The sequence below is a fragment of the Myxocyprinus asiaticus genome, chromosome 19 (assembly GCF_019703515.2).
Source record: "Myxocyprinus asiaticus isolate MX2 ecotype Aquarium Trade chromosome 19, UBuf_Myxa_2, whole genome shotgun sequence".
Lineage (NCBI taxonomy): Eukaryota > Metazoa > Chordata > Actinopteri > Cypriniformes > Catostomidae > Myxocyprinus > Myxocyprinus asiaticus.
In genome coordinates this window covers 46,408,592-46,428,134 of record NC_059362.1, presented here as the reverse complement: position 1 = coordinate 46,428,134, position 19,543 = coordinate 46,408,592, and the positions used below count along the sequence as shown (strand labels likewise).

Sequence of the window (19,543 nt, the reverse complement as noted above, 5' to 3'; positions counted from 1 at the left end):
TCCACATTATTTCAACTTCATTAAAAAAATGCAATTTTGCATTAAATAATACTTGATTTCAGATATTATATCTTGAATTAAGTTTATATTTATTACCTCATTGGCAAATATTTGTTTTGTTCTGTTTTACGCATAAACCTCACTAAATTTTATTAGAAATATGCTTAAAATGAGAATAAATAATTTGCCAATGGAGTATGCTTCTCAGGTAAAATAATCTTATTTTAAGGATGTTTTACTCCCAGAAAAGGCAAATATAATGATTAAGAATTTGCAGTGCATTTATCTCCTGGTTGATGCAGAAGATAACGTACAAAACCAGCAAACACAAAAGCGCTGTCAGCTGTTATCTGAGGTAACCAATCGGTAAGCAATGAGCGCACAGCACGACAATTTACTGTATCTACAGGAGCCGGTGTGTGTATGAAATGTCATCTTGATGTGGAATAGAAACGGTGAAATGAGTAAACAGGAGAATAGGATCACCAACCCCTGAAAACACCCGCACACACACACACATGCAGCAATAGTCAGACTGCATGCAGAAAACTAATACAAGAGCTTGAGAAGTTGAGAGCTCTTCAGGTCTTCAGATGACCTCGATGACATTATCAAACAGGAAAGAGTCTGCTAATGCACATAAAAACCATAAGCAACAAGTGCTGTTCATAAACTTTTTGAAAACCCCATTTATAGGCATCCACCCTAACAGGAATTTTAAGGGGAATTTAATTTCAAATATAGCTGCAAGCGGCAATTATCAGGGTCCAAGCACATTTGGAGAAAAGATGACCAAAATAACCAACAGAATATATCCTGTGGATGCTGTGGACACAGTTGTTTTTGTCTCAAATTACAACTGCTTTGATCACAGTGGCACAATCAAGAGTTTCTTGAGTTATAGTGCCCCCTTCTATCTTAAATTGAGGATATTTCGCATGTGATCTCAGAATATTGCACGTATAAGATACAGGCCAATTAGGGCCCTTCGAAGCAGCCATTTATGAGCCCTTCGATTTGGAACAACCCTTCAACATGGTGGCCGCAATCGTTCCTCCTTCGAAGTGCCCTTCGGAAGTGGATTTCTCTTGTTTGGAATGTTTGCACTTGACCAAAAGAAGATGCATGCCAAATTTCAACTTCTTCAATCAAACGGTTGCGGAGTTATAAATGGTTTTTAGTTGTAGTGCCCCCTATTGGTGAAATTGGATGAAAATTGGCATAAGTCTTCAAAATTTTCTGTTATCAAAGTATACCATGTTTCGTTAAGTTTGGACTTTGCGTTCAGAAGATATAGGTCAACGAGTGAATTAGGGGCGCGCCCAAAATATTAATTGGCTTGTATCTTCTCAACGATTTAACAAATCAAATTTCTTTTTAACAACTTTTTGTCCAGAGAGTTCCTAGGTGATACATGCTACATTTTGTGCAAATCGGACAATGTCCAGGTCAAATTTTTCATCCCAAAATCAAAAAGAAAGAAAAAGATATTTAAATTTTTCTTAAAGAAAACAAAAGCCTTTTTAAGGATTTTTATTTTTTGCACATTTTTTTATCAAACTGTTTTGAATTTGCCAATGGGGTGAAGAAAATAAATTAAATTAAAGAAAGTCCATTAGTATTTTATGCAATTTTACTATCTCCAGTAAATATTTCTTGTTTTAAGGACATTTCGATATCTTAACTGGAAAACAAGACTAAAAGAAAAGGATTTTTTTCAGTGCAAAGAAATACAGTAATTCAGTTAGGATGCTGCCTTAGAAAGTAGCTGCCTATGTAGGGAGTATCCAGCAAGGCAGTTCACTAGGTTATGCAGTTCATGATGGACCAGACAGGAAGTCTTTGGTGAGTGACGCAGGAGTGTGTTAATGAACAGGAATATGGAAGGAAAACAGAAATAAACGTTTGCAGGGTAAACTTTGACAGCGGTGAATGGGAGTGAATGGGAGATCACAGCAAATATTATTTTCACTTATCCATTTGCTCCAAGAGCAAAAGAAAAATAATATAAAGCATAATGTTATAAGCTTACACTCAATATTTAAAAAAATGATCATATAAAAAAGTTTGCTAGATTTATGCTGCTAAATAAGGTGGAAATGCACCATCATAGTCGGTGAAAAAGGTCTACTAGTGTGGTAATAAAACAGAAAGTGTCTCTTACAGCGTATGGGTGGTTTGGGCATCATGGTGGAGATGTCCTGAGACCAGTGTAGAGGAACCGACCCTCTGACCTGCACACAGGATGAGTAACTGCCCGCCGAGAATGACATGACAGAGGCATCATGGATGATCTGTTCGGTCTCCACTTCATTCGCCACATCGCCCTATAATGCACACAATTACATTGTTGGGGAGTAACTAAAAATAGTGATGTTAATAAGTGTACTGTGACAGTTGTTTTCAAAACCGCATCGCTTTTCCAGTAACAAGCTACCTTTTGCAAAAATTTGCATGACTTTATTGGTGTAGCACATATGGAACCAGATAGGTCAAGTTTGTCAAGACAAACTTTGACATTGTCTTGATAAAGCCTTGTCTGAAAGTTTTAAAAGTTAGATGGTTATGCAGACATTACAGCAAGACAAACAGATGTATAGATGTATGGTTATCAACAATATTCTCAGCGATTCCACTGTATTTCGCAAGGTGGGCAGAGTTTCCGGTTGGCTAACGTAAGAGCGATAGGTTGCCGTTTTGTGTGTAGCCGATCTCTGCTTGCTTGCGTGTCATGCGATTAGATTCTTGCTTTTTAAATGTTGTGCGATGTCTTACACATTTCCCAGACAATGTGTGGTTAATGGTTATCCTAATAATCAAGAGAAACTAAAGTTTTATCTAAAACAGCAATGTTATATTCAGAAACCACTCGCAAACCACAACGCTCCAGTCCCAGATGCTGCTTCTTCATCAGATGCCTACAGAATGACTGACTTAGAAACATAGGACCCACTTTATATTAGGTGGCCTTAACTACTATGTACTTAACCATTTGATACAATGCACTTATGTACATTCATGTTGTTGCATATTAATTACATTTAAAGTACTTGCATTTAATTACATTTGTAGTCACACTGTTAACTTAACCCCTAACCTAACCCCTAATCATAACCCTAACCCAACCCCTACCCCAAAACCTAACTCTAACCCCTAATCCTAACCCAACCCTTACCCCAAAACCTAACTCTAACATAACCCTAACCCAAACCTAACCCTAACCCATAATCCTAACCTTACCCCAAAACCTAACTCTAACCCCTAATCCTAACATAACCCTTAACCCAAAACCTAACTCAAACCCCTAATCCTAACCCTAACCCAACCCTTACCCCAAAACCTAACCCAAACCTAACCCTTACCCCAAAACCTAACTCTAACCCCTAATCCTAACCCTAAGCATACCCCGAAACCTAATTCTAACCCCTAATCCTAACCCAACCCTTACCCCAACACCTAACTCAACCCCTAATCCTAACCCAACCCTTACCCCGAAACCTAACACTAACCCAACCCTTACCCCGAAACCTAAAACTAACCCAAACCTTACCGCGAAACCTAACTCTAACCCCTAATCCTAACCCAACCCTTAAACTCAAAACCTAACACTAACCCAACCCTTACCCCGAAACCTAACCCTAACCCCTAATCCTTTCCAAAACCCTACCCTTAAACCCAAAAACTAACACTAACCCAACCCTTACCCCGAAACCTAACTCTAACCCCTAATCCTATCCCAAACCCTACCCTTAAACCCCAAAACCTAACACTAACCCAATCCTTACCCTGAAACCTAACTCTAACCCCTAATCCTATCCCAAACCCTACCCTTAACCCCAAAACCTAACACTAACCCAATCCTTACCCCAACACCTAACTCTAACCCCTAATCCTTTCCAAAACCCTACCCTTAAACCCCAAAACTAACACTAACCCAACCCTTACCCTGAAACCTAACTCTAACCCCTAATCCTTTCCCAAACCCTACCCTTAAACCCAAAACCTAACACTAACCCAATCCTTACCCCAACACCTAACTCTAACCCCTAATCCTAACCCAACCCTTAAACTCAAAACCTAACCCTAACCAACCCCTTACCCCAAAACTTAACTCTAACCCCTAATCCTAACCCTAACCAACCCCTTACCCCAAAATTTAACTCTAACCCCTAATCCTAACCCTAACCAACCCCTTACCCCAAAACTTAACTCTAACCCCTAATCCTAACCCTAACCAACCCCTTACCCCAAAACCTAACTCTAACACCCTAATCCTAATCCTAACCCTAACCCTACCCTTACTTCTAAATCTACCCGTACCTCAACCTCAGTAGCAGCAAATGTGGGAATTTTGCAGAACAACATGTAGTTACACAGTAAATACATAGTCTTGTATGTATTTAATGTTAGTACATAGTAGTTAAGACCACCTAATATAAAGTGTGACCGGAACATCTGTTTGAAAAAGCTTTGGAATAATTTGTTTGTGTGCTCTTTTCACTTTATTGGCAAGAAGTCAACAGGGGGGATTACTTATACTGTGCACCGTTACGGTCCGGCTACGATAGATGTCCAGAAACAGATCACAATGAATTACATATAAACAATAGCATTATTGTGATAAAAGGTGTGTATGTGCTGAAAGTTCATTAGAAATGTAGAGAGTTTGTTCATTTCTGTTCAGCGTTGTCCTTTGTGAATGCTTCACGTGTTTTGAAATGGCATTATTATTGAGTATAAAAAGGAACAGTGTTTTTCCTGCACTGTCTGTGAGTGTTATGATGTTTTCAACTGTTTTCATGCTGTGATGCTAAATTAATCATTCTACAGTGAAAGACCATAATTATTAGATGAGACATATACAGTAGTGAGATGTTTTATCATGTTTGAAATTAATTGTGTTATGATTTTCCTCTTTCCTGCCTGCAATTCACTTTCTTTTGAGTGTCTTTGCAGAATGTGCATGTCTTCCCTTAAGGGGAAAAGGTGATTTGGAAAACAGTGTGGACATTAATTCAGTATCAATTACATTTATTTGTACAGCTAGTGCTTTTAATAATACATACTGTTTTATAGCTGCTTTACAGAGAACATTGAACTTTTGTGTAAAATGTGCTTACTACACATTCATCTCCTGTAAAATAATTGTATTTTATCCAAAAAAATGGCAGCATGACAGACTCATCGCCCGAGTCCTGTAATACACGAGCATCCTGCTGTTTGAACCTCCCCTGTATCTGCAGTAAGTACATAATCTCAGTACAGCAAACTCTTCAGGTTCTGACTAGACTCGATATATGCTTTAAAATACATTTCTCAAAACATGTCCAAATTTACAGCTGCGAAGGTGCTAATAGGCTACAGAGCTTTTCAGGTTAGTCTGCTCAGGTTCTTCCATCGATGGATAAAGACTCAACAAAATAACTAAAATGCTTCTATTTGCGATATTTGGCCATCATCTTCAAACCCATAATCATTAACAGAGAGGTGAGGAAGAACAATATTGCCTTGCTTTAATTCTGTGATCATTTGCTCTCAAGTTTCTGTCATTTTTAATGCTGCGTTAGTACATCACATAACAACTGTTTACGCTTAACCGGAAGTTCCGCCCACATCGCCCGCAAAGCATCATGGGACTCAGGAATACTGTGGATAGATTTGCTAGTGTGGGTTTGTTTACATTTGAATTTTTGAAAGTTGGAATTTTAATGGTCTTGGTCTATTTAAACATTTAGTGAATGTAAGTCTATAGGACTTTTTTTTGTTTTGTTTTGATTGTCTGCAGCGTGAAAACCGTAATTTGGATCTATTAGAAAAGTCATAGCAAAGCGAGTCAGTGAATGTCTGTGCCAAGTTTGGTTGATGTAGCTTGAAAAACTCTTTGTGCTCGCAGCTTTACAGCCAATCCAGTTGAGAAAATAATCAATAAAAGAAAACAACAATTGCAGTTACAGTGTGGCACTTTCAGTGGAAGAAAATGGGTCCAGTCTATAAACATTAAAATGCACATAGTTTTATTAATATAGCCACAAGACGTATAAATTAGCTATGTTTTATCATAATTTTAGTTTGATAAAAATCAAGGATTTACTGGTGTTACAGCGCTTGCCAGATTACAGGGTTTACAGGCTTAACGTCGTCATTGCAACAAGTTGTAAAATTGGATTTAACTTAACACAGATGTGGTTAGTAAGTGATTTTATCACAGTAAAATCATGTTAACACACATATTGTTTACGTCTTGTGTCTATACTTTTGAAACAGTGAGTATTTTAATGTTTACAGATTATTGACCCCATTGACTTCCATTGTAAGTGTCTCATTGTAACACACATTTTTGCTTTTTTTTAAAGAAAAGGAGGGACGAGTCGAAATCATTTTTTGTGGTAATCAACATTATGACACAAATTCAGTCGACTGAGCTCAACTTGTTTTGAATATATGACATTCCTTAACCCTTTAAGCTCGGATGGGCCCATGAGAACAAAAAATAATTGTCAATATATTATTACCTACAGTCTTGACCAACACAAAATAGGTATCATTTGAAAGCTTAAAGTCTCTACTTTACAATGGATGTAGGCATTATGACCAAACCTGAACAAGTAGGCAATGTAGCTTATACGCCGCGTTTTCACTTATAACTTCCAGAAAAATAACCAGAACATAAAATTTCACATACCAGGCGATTATCTTTCAAACGAGCCCACACACAAGGTAATTGAAAGCATAGATCGAATGCATAAATCATTAGATAATCCACATGAAGCACAATGTTACATATGACCACCAGGAGATGGCGCCAAATACATGACACAGACTCAATGATGACTCAAATGACACAGAATGAAACTCATTCTGTGAAATCTCATTACTAAAATCATGTCTGCATGCTATGCAAACCTTTAGTCATTGTTGTGTTTGCATGTGTAATTAGTTCTTATGTACAATTATTATGTTTTATTTGTTTGGAGAAGCTTTTGGACACTATGATAAATTATTTTTTGAATGCTACAACGTTTGATTGCTTTTAAACATTTTTGCTCAGATACAGTTGATATGATTGGGAACAAAACAAAAGCAGTTTTTCGATCATATTTACAGCCAGAGATATATATAATGTCAAATCTGAAAAATAATTAAAAAAACAAGTACATTTTTGGCACAATCTTTTTTTGTGATTTTTCAGCAGTTTCTTAGGCTGAGAGTGTCTGAATATATCAATCAATTTCATTAAAAAATTTGAAAAGTTTTCTTTACAATGACACCAAAAACATGACCATCCTTGTTTTTGTTTTTTTTATTGTTGTTGTCGAGTTATAAGCCTTTAATTTTGGGTATGCCACTGAAACAGGACATTTAAAAACACCTTCAGAGCTTAAAGGGTTAAATGTTGTATTCTAGTTTTTTGTATGTGCATTTAGTGTAAATGTATCTGTTAAAGTTTAATGCTGATATCTTAACAAAGAATCATTCACTGAAAAACTCTCAATGTTTCTTGGCCAGAGAAATATTGCTCTTATTAAATTAGAAACTATATAACAGTTTTTAAAAAGACATTGCCCCCTTAATAAGCTCCAATGTAGTAGCTTGTAGTGTGGCTAACTACTTTTCTTTAATGAGTAGCTCAACTTTTGTTAAAATACTTTATGAGTAGCTTGTAGCTTGTCACACAGCAGTTTTAAAGTAGCTTCCCCAACACTTCTCCATTATAGAAAATCACATCAGTAGCTCATACAAAGCTTTGGAAAGCGCTAATAACTGACAGCTTTAGAGCAAAAGAACATTACATAACCACACCTGAATACACAGTGATAACAGAGATAAATACAGACAGCAAGCAAAACGAGAGATTGCTCTGGACGGGTAAAAAGATATTTACAATAGAGCACATGTCCACAGCATACGTTTGTGTCTTTAGTAACCAGCGTGTACCTCACAGTTGGCTCCTCTTTTGAGAAAACGCGTCCCTGCAAAGCGACTGGAACGGCGGGCGATCAAGGTGACGTACACCGGCCTGCCATAAATCAACAACTCTGAAATTGAGAGTTAAAGGAAACACAAACCAATGCATAAGGAATATGCCTAGAAAGTATCCTGAACTCATTTACGGAGACATTAGGCAGACGATGGGGAAGATGTTCAGCGAATAACGAATTACAAGCTTCTGTATGACTTCATAAGACTTGGAATATAGTGCACAAGTCAAAAAGACTACTTTTATGTTGTTGTTTTGTCCTTTTTGGAGCTTGACAGTTGAGGTCGCTATGAAAAGTCACTGTATGGAAAAGAGCAGCGTGAACATTCTACTAATCATCTGCTTTTGTGTTCCACGTTAGAAAGAAAGTCATATGAGATTGGAACAACAAGAAGAGGTGAAGAGACAAGGGAGAATAAATGATGACATAATTTTCTAGATAATACTGCTTTAAATATAAGGTTGTTTTAATCCTTTAACAGATGCTACAGTCTTGCTCATTTAAATGGACATGGCTATTAATGATTCAAAATTCAATGGCAGATCTTCATAAGCTTTGCTTAGATCTTTTAACTCATTCACCTCTCCTCCTGAACTCTTCACGGGGGAGGACGGAGAAGCCATTACAACCAGACAAGAGAAGCAATCAACAACACACGACTCGCTCCACATCGTTATTTCCTCTCTTTTTCTTTTTTTTCAATCTTGACCCTTCGAAACTTTAGAAGTAAAGGTTTCCTGCTGCTTAAGGTTGGTAATTAGATCATGGTTTTATTGCTGGTCCAAGATGGTCTACTCGCTCTAACCAGCTTGGCCAGGATGTTCTACCAGGTCAAAACCAGGTCCAGTAGTCCAGATGATTAACCATCTAAACCAGCTTGGACCAGCTAGAAACCATGTGAAACCAGCTACCATCAAAAACATAAAGGAACAGTTCAAAAATGTAATTATTTACCCCTGTTATTTATAACCCGTATGGTGTTATTTTTTCAGTGGAACACAAAAGGAGATTTTTTGAAGAATCCATTTTCAAAATTGTTGTTGCTTGCAAAATGTCCTTTATTTATGCTGCTTACAAAAATAAACAATTGTGTCAAAATACACAGCTACTTTTGAATGGTTGTCATGGAAAAATATGTTTTTGGCCTGGGAGTCATGTAGTTACACACAGGTCATCTAAACTGACCAGCATTATATAAACATCACTAATGCAGTATACACTAAATCTTTGATTCATTCAATTAAATTAATTGGATAAATTAATGCACAAATATGGAGGGTACAGAAGACACAAGACGAAAAAAGATTTTTCTCCAAAATATAAGTAAACACACACACACACACACGCACACACACACACACACACACAGATACAGACACAGAATAAATGAGGATACTGGATTGGCCGCAGAATCCATGGATGATGTACAACAGCCAATCAGGATGCACAATGTCCTTCACTTTTTCCAGCAGACGAGCGTTCCACACATATTTCGCGTAGGGTTCGTTTTTTAAACCGTGGACAACTGAAAGACAAGGACTTCAGTTAACAATTCACACACATTTACAAGCAAAACAATCAACAAAACACACATTGAGTGGGGAGCCCCTCCTCTTTAAACAAAACAAAAAACACAAAGAAGTTTTTAAAAAAAACAAAAAAACAAAAAAGTTAAATAATAAAACAAATATATTATTTTAATCCAAGAGTCATAAGACGATATGCCTTGAGTAGGGAGCTCCTCCTCTTAAAAAAAACTAAACAAAAAACAAAAAGAAGTTAAATAAAAATAAACATATAAAAATACCTTCAGTCCTAAAATGACACCAAAACAAAAGCCTCCTATTCAAACAAAAAAACTAAACTAAACAACACAAAATAAAAAACACTTTGTTTGTTTTTATTAAAACAAGTTAAATAAAAATCAATTTATAAAAATACCTTCTGTCCTAAAAAGCCTCCACTTCAAACAAAACATAACAAAAACAAAACACAAAAGAAAAACTAAATAGAACACAAAAAACAAACAAAACAAAACCACCACAAAACAAAAGAAAATACAAAAAATAAAAAAACACAAAGAAGTTAAATAAAGATAAATATATAAAAACACCTTCAGTCCTAAAAAGACACCTTCCAAACAAAACAAAAGCCTCCTCTTCAAACGAAACACAAAACAAAAATATAACCCAACAAAAACAACTAAACAAAAACAACACAAAACAAAAACATCAAAAAACAAAAACAAAAAAACACAAAAAACAACACAAAAGCACCACAAAACAAAATGAAGTTAAATAAAAATAAATATATAAAAACACCTTCAGTCCTAAAAAGACACCTTCCAAACAAAAAACACAAAAAACAAAAACACAAAACTAAACAAAAAACTTCAGTCCTAAAAAGACACCTTCCAAACAAAACAAAAGCCTCCTCTTCAAACAAAACACAAAACAAAAAACACAAAGTTAAATAAAAATAAATTTATAAAAAATAACTTCTGTCCTAAAAAGCCTCCTCTTCAAACAAAACAAAAAACAATAACAAAACAAAACCACCACAAAACAAAAGAAAATACAAAAAATAAAAAACCCAAAGAAGTTAAATAAAGATAAATATATAAAAACACCTTCAGTCCTAAAAAGACACCTTCCAAACAAAACAAAAGCCTCCTCTTCAAACGAAACACAAAACAAAAATATAACCCAACAAAAACAACTAAACAAAAACAACACAAAACAAAAACATCAAAAAACAAAAACAAAAAACACAAAAAACAAAACAAAAACAACACAAAACAAAAACATCAAAAAACAAAAACAAAAAACACAAAAAACAAAACAAAAACAACACAAAAGCACCACAAAACAAAACACAAAAAACTAAAACAAAACAAAAAGAAGTTAAATAAATATATAAAAACACCTTCTGTCCTAAAAAGACACCTTCCAAACAAAAAACAAAAACACAAAACTAAACAAAAAACTTCAGTCCTAAAAAGACACCTTCCAAACAAAACAAAAGCCTCCTCTTCAAACAAAACAAAACCGAAAACAAAACAGGCCAAAACATAACACAACAAAAACAAAAGAAAACAAAACAAAAACACCGCAAAAACGAAAACTAAACAAAACACAAAACCGTGCAGAAAAGTAAAATAAATAAATAAATAATAAAATAAAATGATTACAGTCATGACACACCTTGAGTGGGGAGTCCCTCCTCTTCAAAGATATCAAAGCTGTCCTGTCTGCTGCTGGTGCTCAGTTCCTCGCACTCTCCGGGGTCACAGGTCATCTGCAGCACCGTCAGGTTATACTGTAGCGAGTAACTCAGGTCATAGCTGTAACTATAAGGCCAAAGGGACAAAGGTCACATGCACTCACAAAGCAAAAATAATTACAGTTCTCATAACTGTTGATCAGCAGGACAAAGCGGCTCCCAGGATGCATTGTTGCTAGGTGACAGCGTGTTGCCTGGAGATATAACACACTGAATGCACTTGTTTTGAGGTTCAGAGAGATTCAAAAGTTCACACGCATTCACATGCAATTATTTCTGCAAGATGACAACACATATATTTAGTACTGACCATGTCTTGAAAAAAACATCATGTGTTTGTTAGTTTGTGGCCCCATCACCCCTCACTACATCTAAATTCTAAAATTGCTCTCTCTGCAAAATGTTCATTTCTTCTGTGACCTAGCGGCCTCAACACAACAAAATTACTGAAGCAAACAAAAGAAACTCTGGTGGACCAATGCGAAATGCAGCATTTTTACAAATATTGTTTATTTAATTTGTATAGTGGTTAATTCATTTGTGTTGTGCCTTAATTCTGTCAACTTCTGTACTCAAATCTTTCTCTTAAATCTCATGCTGTTATAAGACATGCGTCCTGACATTGACTTAATCTTGACATGTAAAGCTTGAAAATGTGCATATGTGACCGAGATTTAAATGCTACTTAATTTTCAGTCTTCACACAAAGCTACTGTATGTCTTCTGAACAACTGGAATACAGCGCATGAGTCACACAAACTACATTTACGTCTTTTTTTGTTCTTTCTTAAATTTGAAAGCCCCTGATCACTGTTTTCATTGGATGGAAAAGAGCAGCACGAACATTCTGCTCAACATCTCCTTTTGTGTTCCATGGAAGAAAAGCAGAAAAAGAAAGTCAAATAGATTTGGAACGACATGAGAATGAGTAAATGATGACAGAATTTAATTTTTTGGGCAAACGAACCTTTAATGAACATCACTTAAAATCACCTGCAAATTCTTTATGCACTGTAGATATGTCCAACATGACAAAAATTAAAATGAGAAGTTGACTGTCTTGCACAGAACGAAACTATGGACAAAAAAAACTGATTTCCAAGAAGTGAGTGAGGAAAAAAGGGCAAGTAAGGACTCATGCAAGCAGTATTTGAGTAAACCGTGAAATCTTATTTCCGTTACAAAGACCTCGAGTTATGCGAGGACACAGCATTGAGTATTTAACGCTTTCAAAAGGGCTTTGAGATAAGTGACATGCGCAAAGGCCCCGGGGACACATAGATATGCGTGAATTGACCTTTTCTTCGACACTCAAGATTTTAAAGTAGCAGATATCACAGGGAGAGTCTTATCAAGAGTTCAAATAACACACTCACATGCACACACACACACACACACACACACACTACACTCATTGGACAGATTTACCTGAAATAGAAGTTACTGGACAGGTCCACATTCTGGAAGATTCTCACATACCTGTAAAAAGACAAGTTTGAAATTTAACAGGAAGTTCAACAACGGTCAACTTTAAAGTAAACAACATGCAAAAATGACATTCTAATCTAAGTGGATTAATTTTACGAAAAATATCAAGAACATGTGCAGGTAATATAATAAAAAAAAAAATTAAAAGTAGGGGGGGCCTGGGTAGCTCAGCGAGTATTGAGTGTGCTGAGTGACTCCAGCCAGGTCTCCTAAGCAACCAAATTGGCCCGGTTGCTAGGGAGGGTAGAGTAACATGAGGTAACCTCCTCGTGGTCACGATTAGTGGTTCTCGCTCTCAATGGGGCGTGTGGTAAGTTGTGCGTGGATCGTGGAGAGTAGCATGAGCCTCCACATGCTGTGAGTCTCCGCGGTGTCATGCACAACGAGTCACGTGATAAGATGCGCGGATTGACGGTCTCAGAAGTGGAGGCAACTGAGACTTGTCCTCCACCACCCGGATTGAGGTGAGTAACCGCGCCACCACGAGGACCTACTAAGTAGTGGGAATTGGGCATTCCAACATGTGAGAAAAGGGGATAAAAATAAAAAAAATAAAAAAACATTAAAATAATAAAAATAATAACAATTAATAATAAAATAACATTAAAATAATTAAATTAGATTAAATTAAATTAAATCTAAAAATAATAAAATATAATAAAAATGTTATTAAATTGAATTAAAAATATAATTAAATTAAAAAATTAAATAAAATACAAATGCAATACAATTAAAAAAATAAATTAAAAAAATTATAATAAAATAACATTAAAATAATAAAATTACATTAAATTAAATATAAAAATAATAAAATAAAAATATTATAAAAATGTTATTACATTTAATTAAAAATGTAATTATAAAAAATATAAAATTAAATAAAAAATAAAAAATAAAAAATTTAAAAAAATACAAATAAAAAAATTAAATAAAATCCAAATACAATACAATTAAATAATAAAAAAATACATATAAAAAATAAAATAATAATACAATTAAATTAAATTACATTTGAGGAGCACTGAGCATGTCATATTATTTGCATGACAGCTGAGCACATACCCCAAAATTCTCAGTACAGTAATGGGAAAAAATGAAAAAATTAAAATTAAATACATTTTAATTACAAAAAAACATTAAAAGTCAAACGTCCAGATCTTAGAAGATGTTTTGTCGCCATACATTCTGGGATTGCCTTCTCTATAAAGGATTCATGCAATGTTTACTTCAAATTTGGTCAAAAGAAAGTACCTTAGAATAATCATGCTGCCTACCTTAAGGAACAACCTTTACGTCGAGAGTAAAGCCGGGTATTGATACAGACTTACCGATTTCAATTCGATTCGGATTCATTTGGCTATATTTCTGTAATAATGTCCATTTTGCTAAAATTCTAAACTCTTTCAGCTAATGCTGTCAATTATACATATAACTTTATTTTACCATTCGTTTTTCATCAATTTTGTCACATTTTAGGTTTTTAAAAATGTACAAATTCACTGTATTCCATCAATAAATATTATGTCTTGAAATTGCATATATTACATTGCATAAATACAGTATATGTTGTTCCATGTTGAAAGTGTACATGCATAATTTGTACTATTATGAAGTTTTTACAGTGATATGTAGAACAAGTACAAAAATGGTACTGTCTCTTTAAGAACAGCATCAGTTCAGTGAGCGCATATTAATGAGAGTGGAGTCTAATGACTTCTTTACCCCATCCGTGCTTTGTGTGATCAGAATTCAATGTTTATTTTATGTCATTTCTGATAAATAACTGACTGTAAAGAACAGAAAGGATATTAAAAGAGATATTATTCAATGGCAAATGGATTGTGTAGATCTCGTCTTTGGACACACATTACACAAAACGAGTCAAACTGATCTTTTACTTGCGCTTAATTGGGAACATCTATATTTTTACTCAACGTCTGACGAGAGTGCACCTATGATGCCTACATAGGCAGCTCACTAGGTTTTGAAACAGAGCCCATGAATGTTGTTACTAAAGCGCTCGGCTTTGGTTAGTATCTCCGACGTAAATGCTATCTCAGGTTACATAAGTCAACAGTTACAGGCTGTTCTTATAAAAGTACTGTGTGTTATTACAAATCTCTAACATACATCACAAGTGACGGATAAAAACTGTCATCACACACACACACACACACACACACAGACAGACACAGCCGGGGAGATGTTTTGCATCCTAAGATCAAGATGACCTACTACAGCAGGGCGCATTTGTTCATGTTGTTTTTGGTAAAGGTGTGTGTGAGTAAAACAAGACGTTTAGAAACTGACAGACAGATTAAAGCGATGTCCCAGATAACACACTATACACTACACAATCGGTCATCTGGTGTTGGAATTTTCAAGGTGTAGTTTCGTCCTAAATGCAACACTAACGGTTCTCACTACAAGCATTTGCTGGTTTTGGTTAAGTGTTCCATTTGGGACGATACTATGAAAATTCAGTGTATATTGTAAGTGTATATAGTGCATCATTTGGGACAGAGCTATAGGCTCATTAAGACCAGTCAGCGACATCTGTATCATGTGAACATATGAATACTTCAAATCGCATTTGAGCTCACACTCGATAACACAAACCGGCAGTACAAAATTACACAAATCTATAATAAGAAATATTATAAATAAGAAATATCTTTCAGGATCTGTATGCTCACCGGGCCTCATCTGGATGTGTAACTCTGACTGAATCATTGGGAATGTAGATCATATTTGTGTCTTCAATCTTATAAATAGAATGACCGCCGATGTCAGCCATTCTACGACGTTTTGTGATCAACACAATGTAGTAACCCTCCAGAAAGCGGACAAAACCTGAAAGACAGGACAGAAAATGGGTAAATCATTTTTTTAGGCCAATGGAAAGTAGTAAATAGTGTTTTTATGGGATTTAACAACTCTCTTCCAGTCTTTTGTCATTACCGTTACATAATGATTCCTTTTTGAACAAGCGAAAAATACACACATATGATGTCTTATGTTAATGGAGGTCTTGGTAATATTCATTGATTGTTTCTCGATGGCCGAGTGGCCTTTTGAACTCGAGTCTGTACTGAGAGTGATATCATCATGTTCATTTACAAACATCACACAACTCAATGACACATTTATAATTCAAAGAAATAAACACTTCTGCTCAAATCATTTCTCAGTAAAAAGCTGCTACACTGATGTTACAAGAACTGTTCTGAGAAACTTTCTGATTCATAACGTTTGTCTCTTCCTTCCTTTCTTTCCTTTTTCTTTTCCCCTTTCTTGCTTCTTCCTTCCTTTCTTCCTCTTCCCCATTTCTTTCCTTCTTTTTTCATCTTTCTTTCTTGCTTCTTTTCTTCTTTTACTTCATCCTTCCTTTCCCTCTTCATTTCCTTCTTTCTTGCTTCCTTCCTTTCTTCTTTCACTTCTTCCTTTCCTCCTCCCCTTTTCTACATACCCGTTTCTTCCTTCCTTTTTTCTTTTTCCTTTCCCTCTTCATTTCCTCCTTCCCCTTTCTTTCTTTATTCCTTTCCCTGTTTCTTCCTTCCTTTTTTGCTATTTTTTCCCTTTTCTCCTCTTCCCTCCTTTCTTTCCCTCTTCATTTCCTCCTTCCCCTTTCTTTCTTTATTCCTTTCCCTGTTTCTAGCTTCCTTTTTTGCTATTTTTTCCCTTTTTTCCTCTTCCCCCTTTCTTTCCTTCTTCTTTTCATCTTTCTTTCTTGCTTCTTTTCTTCTTTCGCTTCGTCCTTCCTTTCCCTCTTCATTTCCTTCTTCCTTTCCTCCTCCCCTTTTCTACATTTCCCTGTTTCTTCCTTTTCTCTTCCTTCCTTTCCCTTTTTTCTTTCCATCTTCATTTCCTCCTTCCCCTTTCTTTCTTTATTCCTTTCCCTGTTTCTTCCTTCCTTTTTGTTTTTTCTTTCCTCTTCCTTCCTTTTTTCTTTTTTCTCCTCTTCCCTCCTTTCTTTCACTTTTTCATTTCCTCCTTCCCCTTTCTTCCTTCATTCCTTTCCCTGTTTCTTCCTTCCTTTTTTGCTATTTTTTTCCTTTTTTCCTCTTCCCCCTCTCTTTCCTCCTCCTTTTCATCTTTCTTTCTTGCTTCTTTTCTTCTTTCACTTCTTCCCTCCTTTCCCTCTCAATTTCCTTCTTCTTTTCCTCTTCCATCCTTTCTTTCCCTTTTTATTTTCCCTTTTCCCTACTTTCTTTCCTTCGTATTATCATCTTCCATTCTTGTTTCATTTCCTCCTTCCCCTTTCTTTCTTTATTCCTTTCCCTGTTTCTTCCTTCCATTTTTGCTATTTTTTCCCTTTTTTCCTCTTCCCCCTTCCTTTCCCTCTTCATTTCCTTCTTTCTTTTCTCCTCCCCTTTTCTACATTTCCCTGTTTCTTCCTTTTCTCTTCCTTCCTTTCCCTTTTTTCTTTCCCTCTTCTCTCCTTGCTTTCCTTCTTCATTTCATCTTTCTTGCTTGCTTCTTCTTTCACTTCTTCCTCCTTTCCCTTTCTTCCTTTGCCTGTTTACTCCTCTTTTCCTTCCTTTCTTTTTTCTTTTTCCTTTCCCTCTTCATTTCCTCCTTCCCCTTTCTTTCTTTATTCCTTTCCATCTTCTTTTTTACTTTTCTCCTCCTCCCTCCTTTCTTTCCCTCTTCATTTCCTCCTTCCCCTTTCTTTTTCATTCCTTTCCCTGTTTCTTCCTTCCTTTCATTTTTTTCCCTTTTCTCCTCTTTCTTGCTTTCTTCCTTCTTTCATCGACCTATCCTGTCCTTCTCCCTTTCATCTTTTATTCCTTCCTTCCTTCAATCTTAAATTAATATCAGTCACAGTTTTGTCATCTAATATGCTTAATCATGCAGTAAACAACTTAAGCGTTTTCTCCAGCGGCTGATGATTTAAACCAAATCCATAGGACTTGTAACAGCATGTTTAAGGCAAACACATTACTCTAATGACCATACGTAAGGGTATAATCAAACGTTCCAACGCAATAACATGTCGTGCATCTCTGCCGTCTGTTTTCGTGACTGCTGAGTGACTGCTGCATTTCTCAGCAGACAAACATCTATTAAATCTATTATGACAAATATATGACACATATCAAGCTTCTGATGAAACCAAATTTCAATTTATTATTATTTTCACAATATGCCTTTTCCTTCCGTGTTGATGACTGTCGCACAAGGTTGCATAAGATGTAATTTTGATAACTAACCCAACCAAAACCTGAGATTTCACTTGTGTCTGTGTCAGAGGAAGTCAGTCTTTCAAAATTTTCACCTATTTTCTCACAGCGTTGTCCTACCTGTCAACTCCAGACCACAGTCATGCTCACACCTCATTTGACCTGCAAGATTCAGTCTGACATGAGTCTATCGTTCTGAGAGCAGATTCTATTAGCTGTGTGTGTGTGTGTGTGTGTGTGTGTCTGTGTCTGTCAGTGTGTGTGTGTGTGAGTGTGTCTGTCTGTCTGTCTGTATGTGTGTGTGTGTGTGTGTGTGTGTGTGTCTGTCAGTGTGTGTGTGTGTGTGTGTGTGTGTGTGTGTGTCTGTGCGTGAGTGTGTCTGTCTGTCTGTCTGTATGTGTGTGTGTGTGTGTGTGTCTGTCAGTGTGTGTGTGTGTGTGTGTGTGTGTGTGTGAGTGTGTGTGTGAGTGTTCCTGTCTGTCTGTCTGTATGTGTGTGTGTGAGTGTGTGTGAGTGTGCAGCTTTAAGTGCTTTACAAGGACTTTTTTTAGGTTACAAACTGGTAATTACAAGGATATTATGCTATAAATGTGGTTTATGATGACTTTTCTAGTGTCCCCATAATTCTGTGTGTGTGTCTGTCAGTGTGTGTCTGTCAGTGTGTGTGTGTGTGTGTGTGTGTGTGAGTGTGTGTGAGTGTGTGTGCGTAGGTTTAAGTGGTTTACAAGGACTTTTTTTAGGTTACAAACTGGTAATTACAAGGTTATTATGCTATAAATGTGGTTTATGATGACTTTTCTAGTGTCCCCATAATTCTGTGTGTGTGTCTGTCAGTGTGTGTATGTGTGTGTGTGTTTGTGTGTGTGTGTGTGTCTGTATCTGTCTGTATGTGTCTGTCTGTCTGTCTGTATGTGTGTCTGTGTCTCTCCATGTGTGTGTCTGTGTGTGTATCTGTGTGTGTGTGTGTGTGTGTGTGTCTGTGTGTGTGTGTCTGTATGTCTGTGTCTCTCCGTGTGTGTGTCTGTGTCTGTGTGTGTGTCTGTGTGTGTCTCTGTGTGTGTCTCTGTGTGTGTCTCTGTGTGTGTCTCTGTGTGTGTCTGCCCAGAATGGTGCAACTCAACTAAACCAGAAAACACACACATCAGTTCGTTCATTCCTTCCTTCCTTCCTCCTTTACCCGATTCTTCTTCTTTTCCTTCCTCCCTTCTTCCTTCCTTCCTTCCTTCCTTTCTTTCTTTCTTTCTACTCTTCTTCCTTTCCTTCTGTCCTTTCTACCCATTTACCATCAGAAATGTAATTAATTTAAAAAGATTAAATCTCTGTGCTGCCAGACAGATAACAGCCACTGAAGAGACACAAAAGAGTAAGTTAGTAATATTAGGAAGAGTAAGAGGTAATGCGTTCCATAGCTTAGGAGCAACAACACAGAATGACTTTCCACCTACAGTGGACAATCGAGATCTAAGAACAGACAAAAGGCCAAGTTCAGAAGATCTAACAGGTAAATAAAGGTGAAGTAGATCAGACAAATAAACCGGAGCAAGTCCGTTTAACACCTTAAATGTTAGAAGGAGTATCTTAAATTGAATACGGGATGCAACAGGTGGAGAT

At 36.2% G+C, this 19,543-nt stretch overlaps 1 protein-coding gene across 1 annotated transcript in view; it reads right to left on the bottom strand.

The window, feature by feature from the left end:
• Positions 1-19,543, bottom strand: part of LOC127409610 (polyphosphoinositide phosphatase-like) — a 101,257-nt gene that overhangs the window by 73,183 nt on the left and 8,531 nt on the right. The window contains exons 5-10 of the mRNA XM_051644291.1: positions 15,446-15,602; positions 12,690-12,740; positions 11,183-11,328; positions 9,376-9,504; positions 7,936-8,036; positions 2,165-2,327 (exon numbers count right to left, since the gene is read on the bottom strand). Coding sequence (XP_051500251.1) covers positions 2,165-2,327; positions 7,936-8,036; positions 9,376-9,504; positions 11,183-11,328; positions 12,690-12,740; positions 15,446-15,602 — 747 coding nt within the window. The remainder of the gene's footprint in view (positions 1-2,164; positions 2,328-7,935; positions 8,037-9,375; positions 9,505-11,182; positions 11,329-12,689; positions 12,741-15,445; positions 15,603-19,543) is intronic.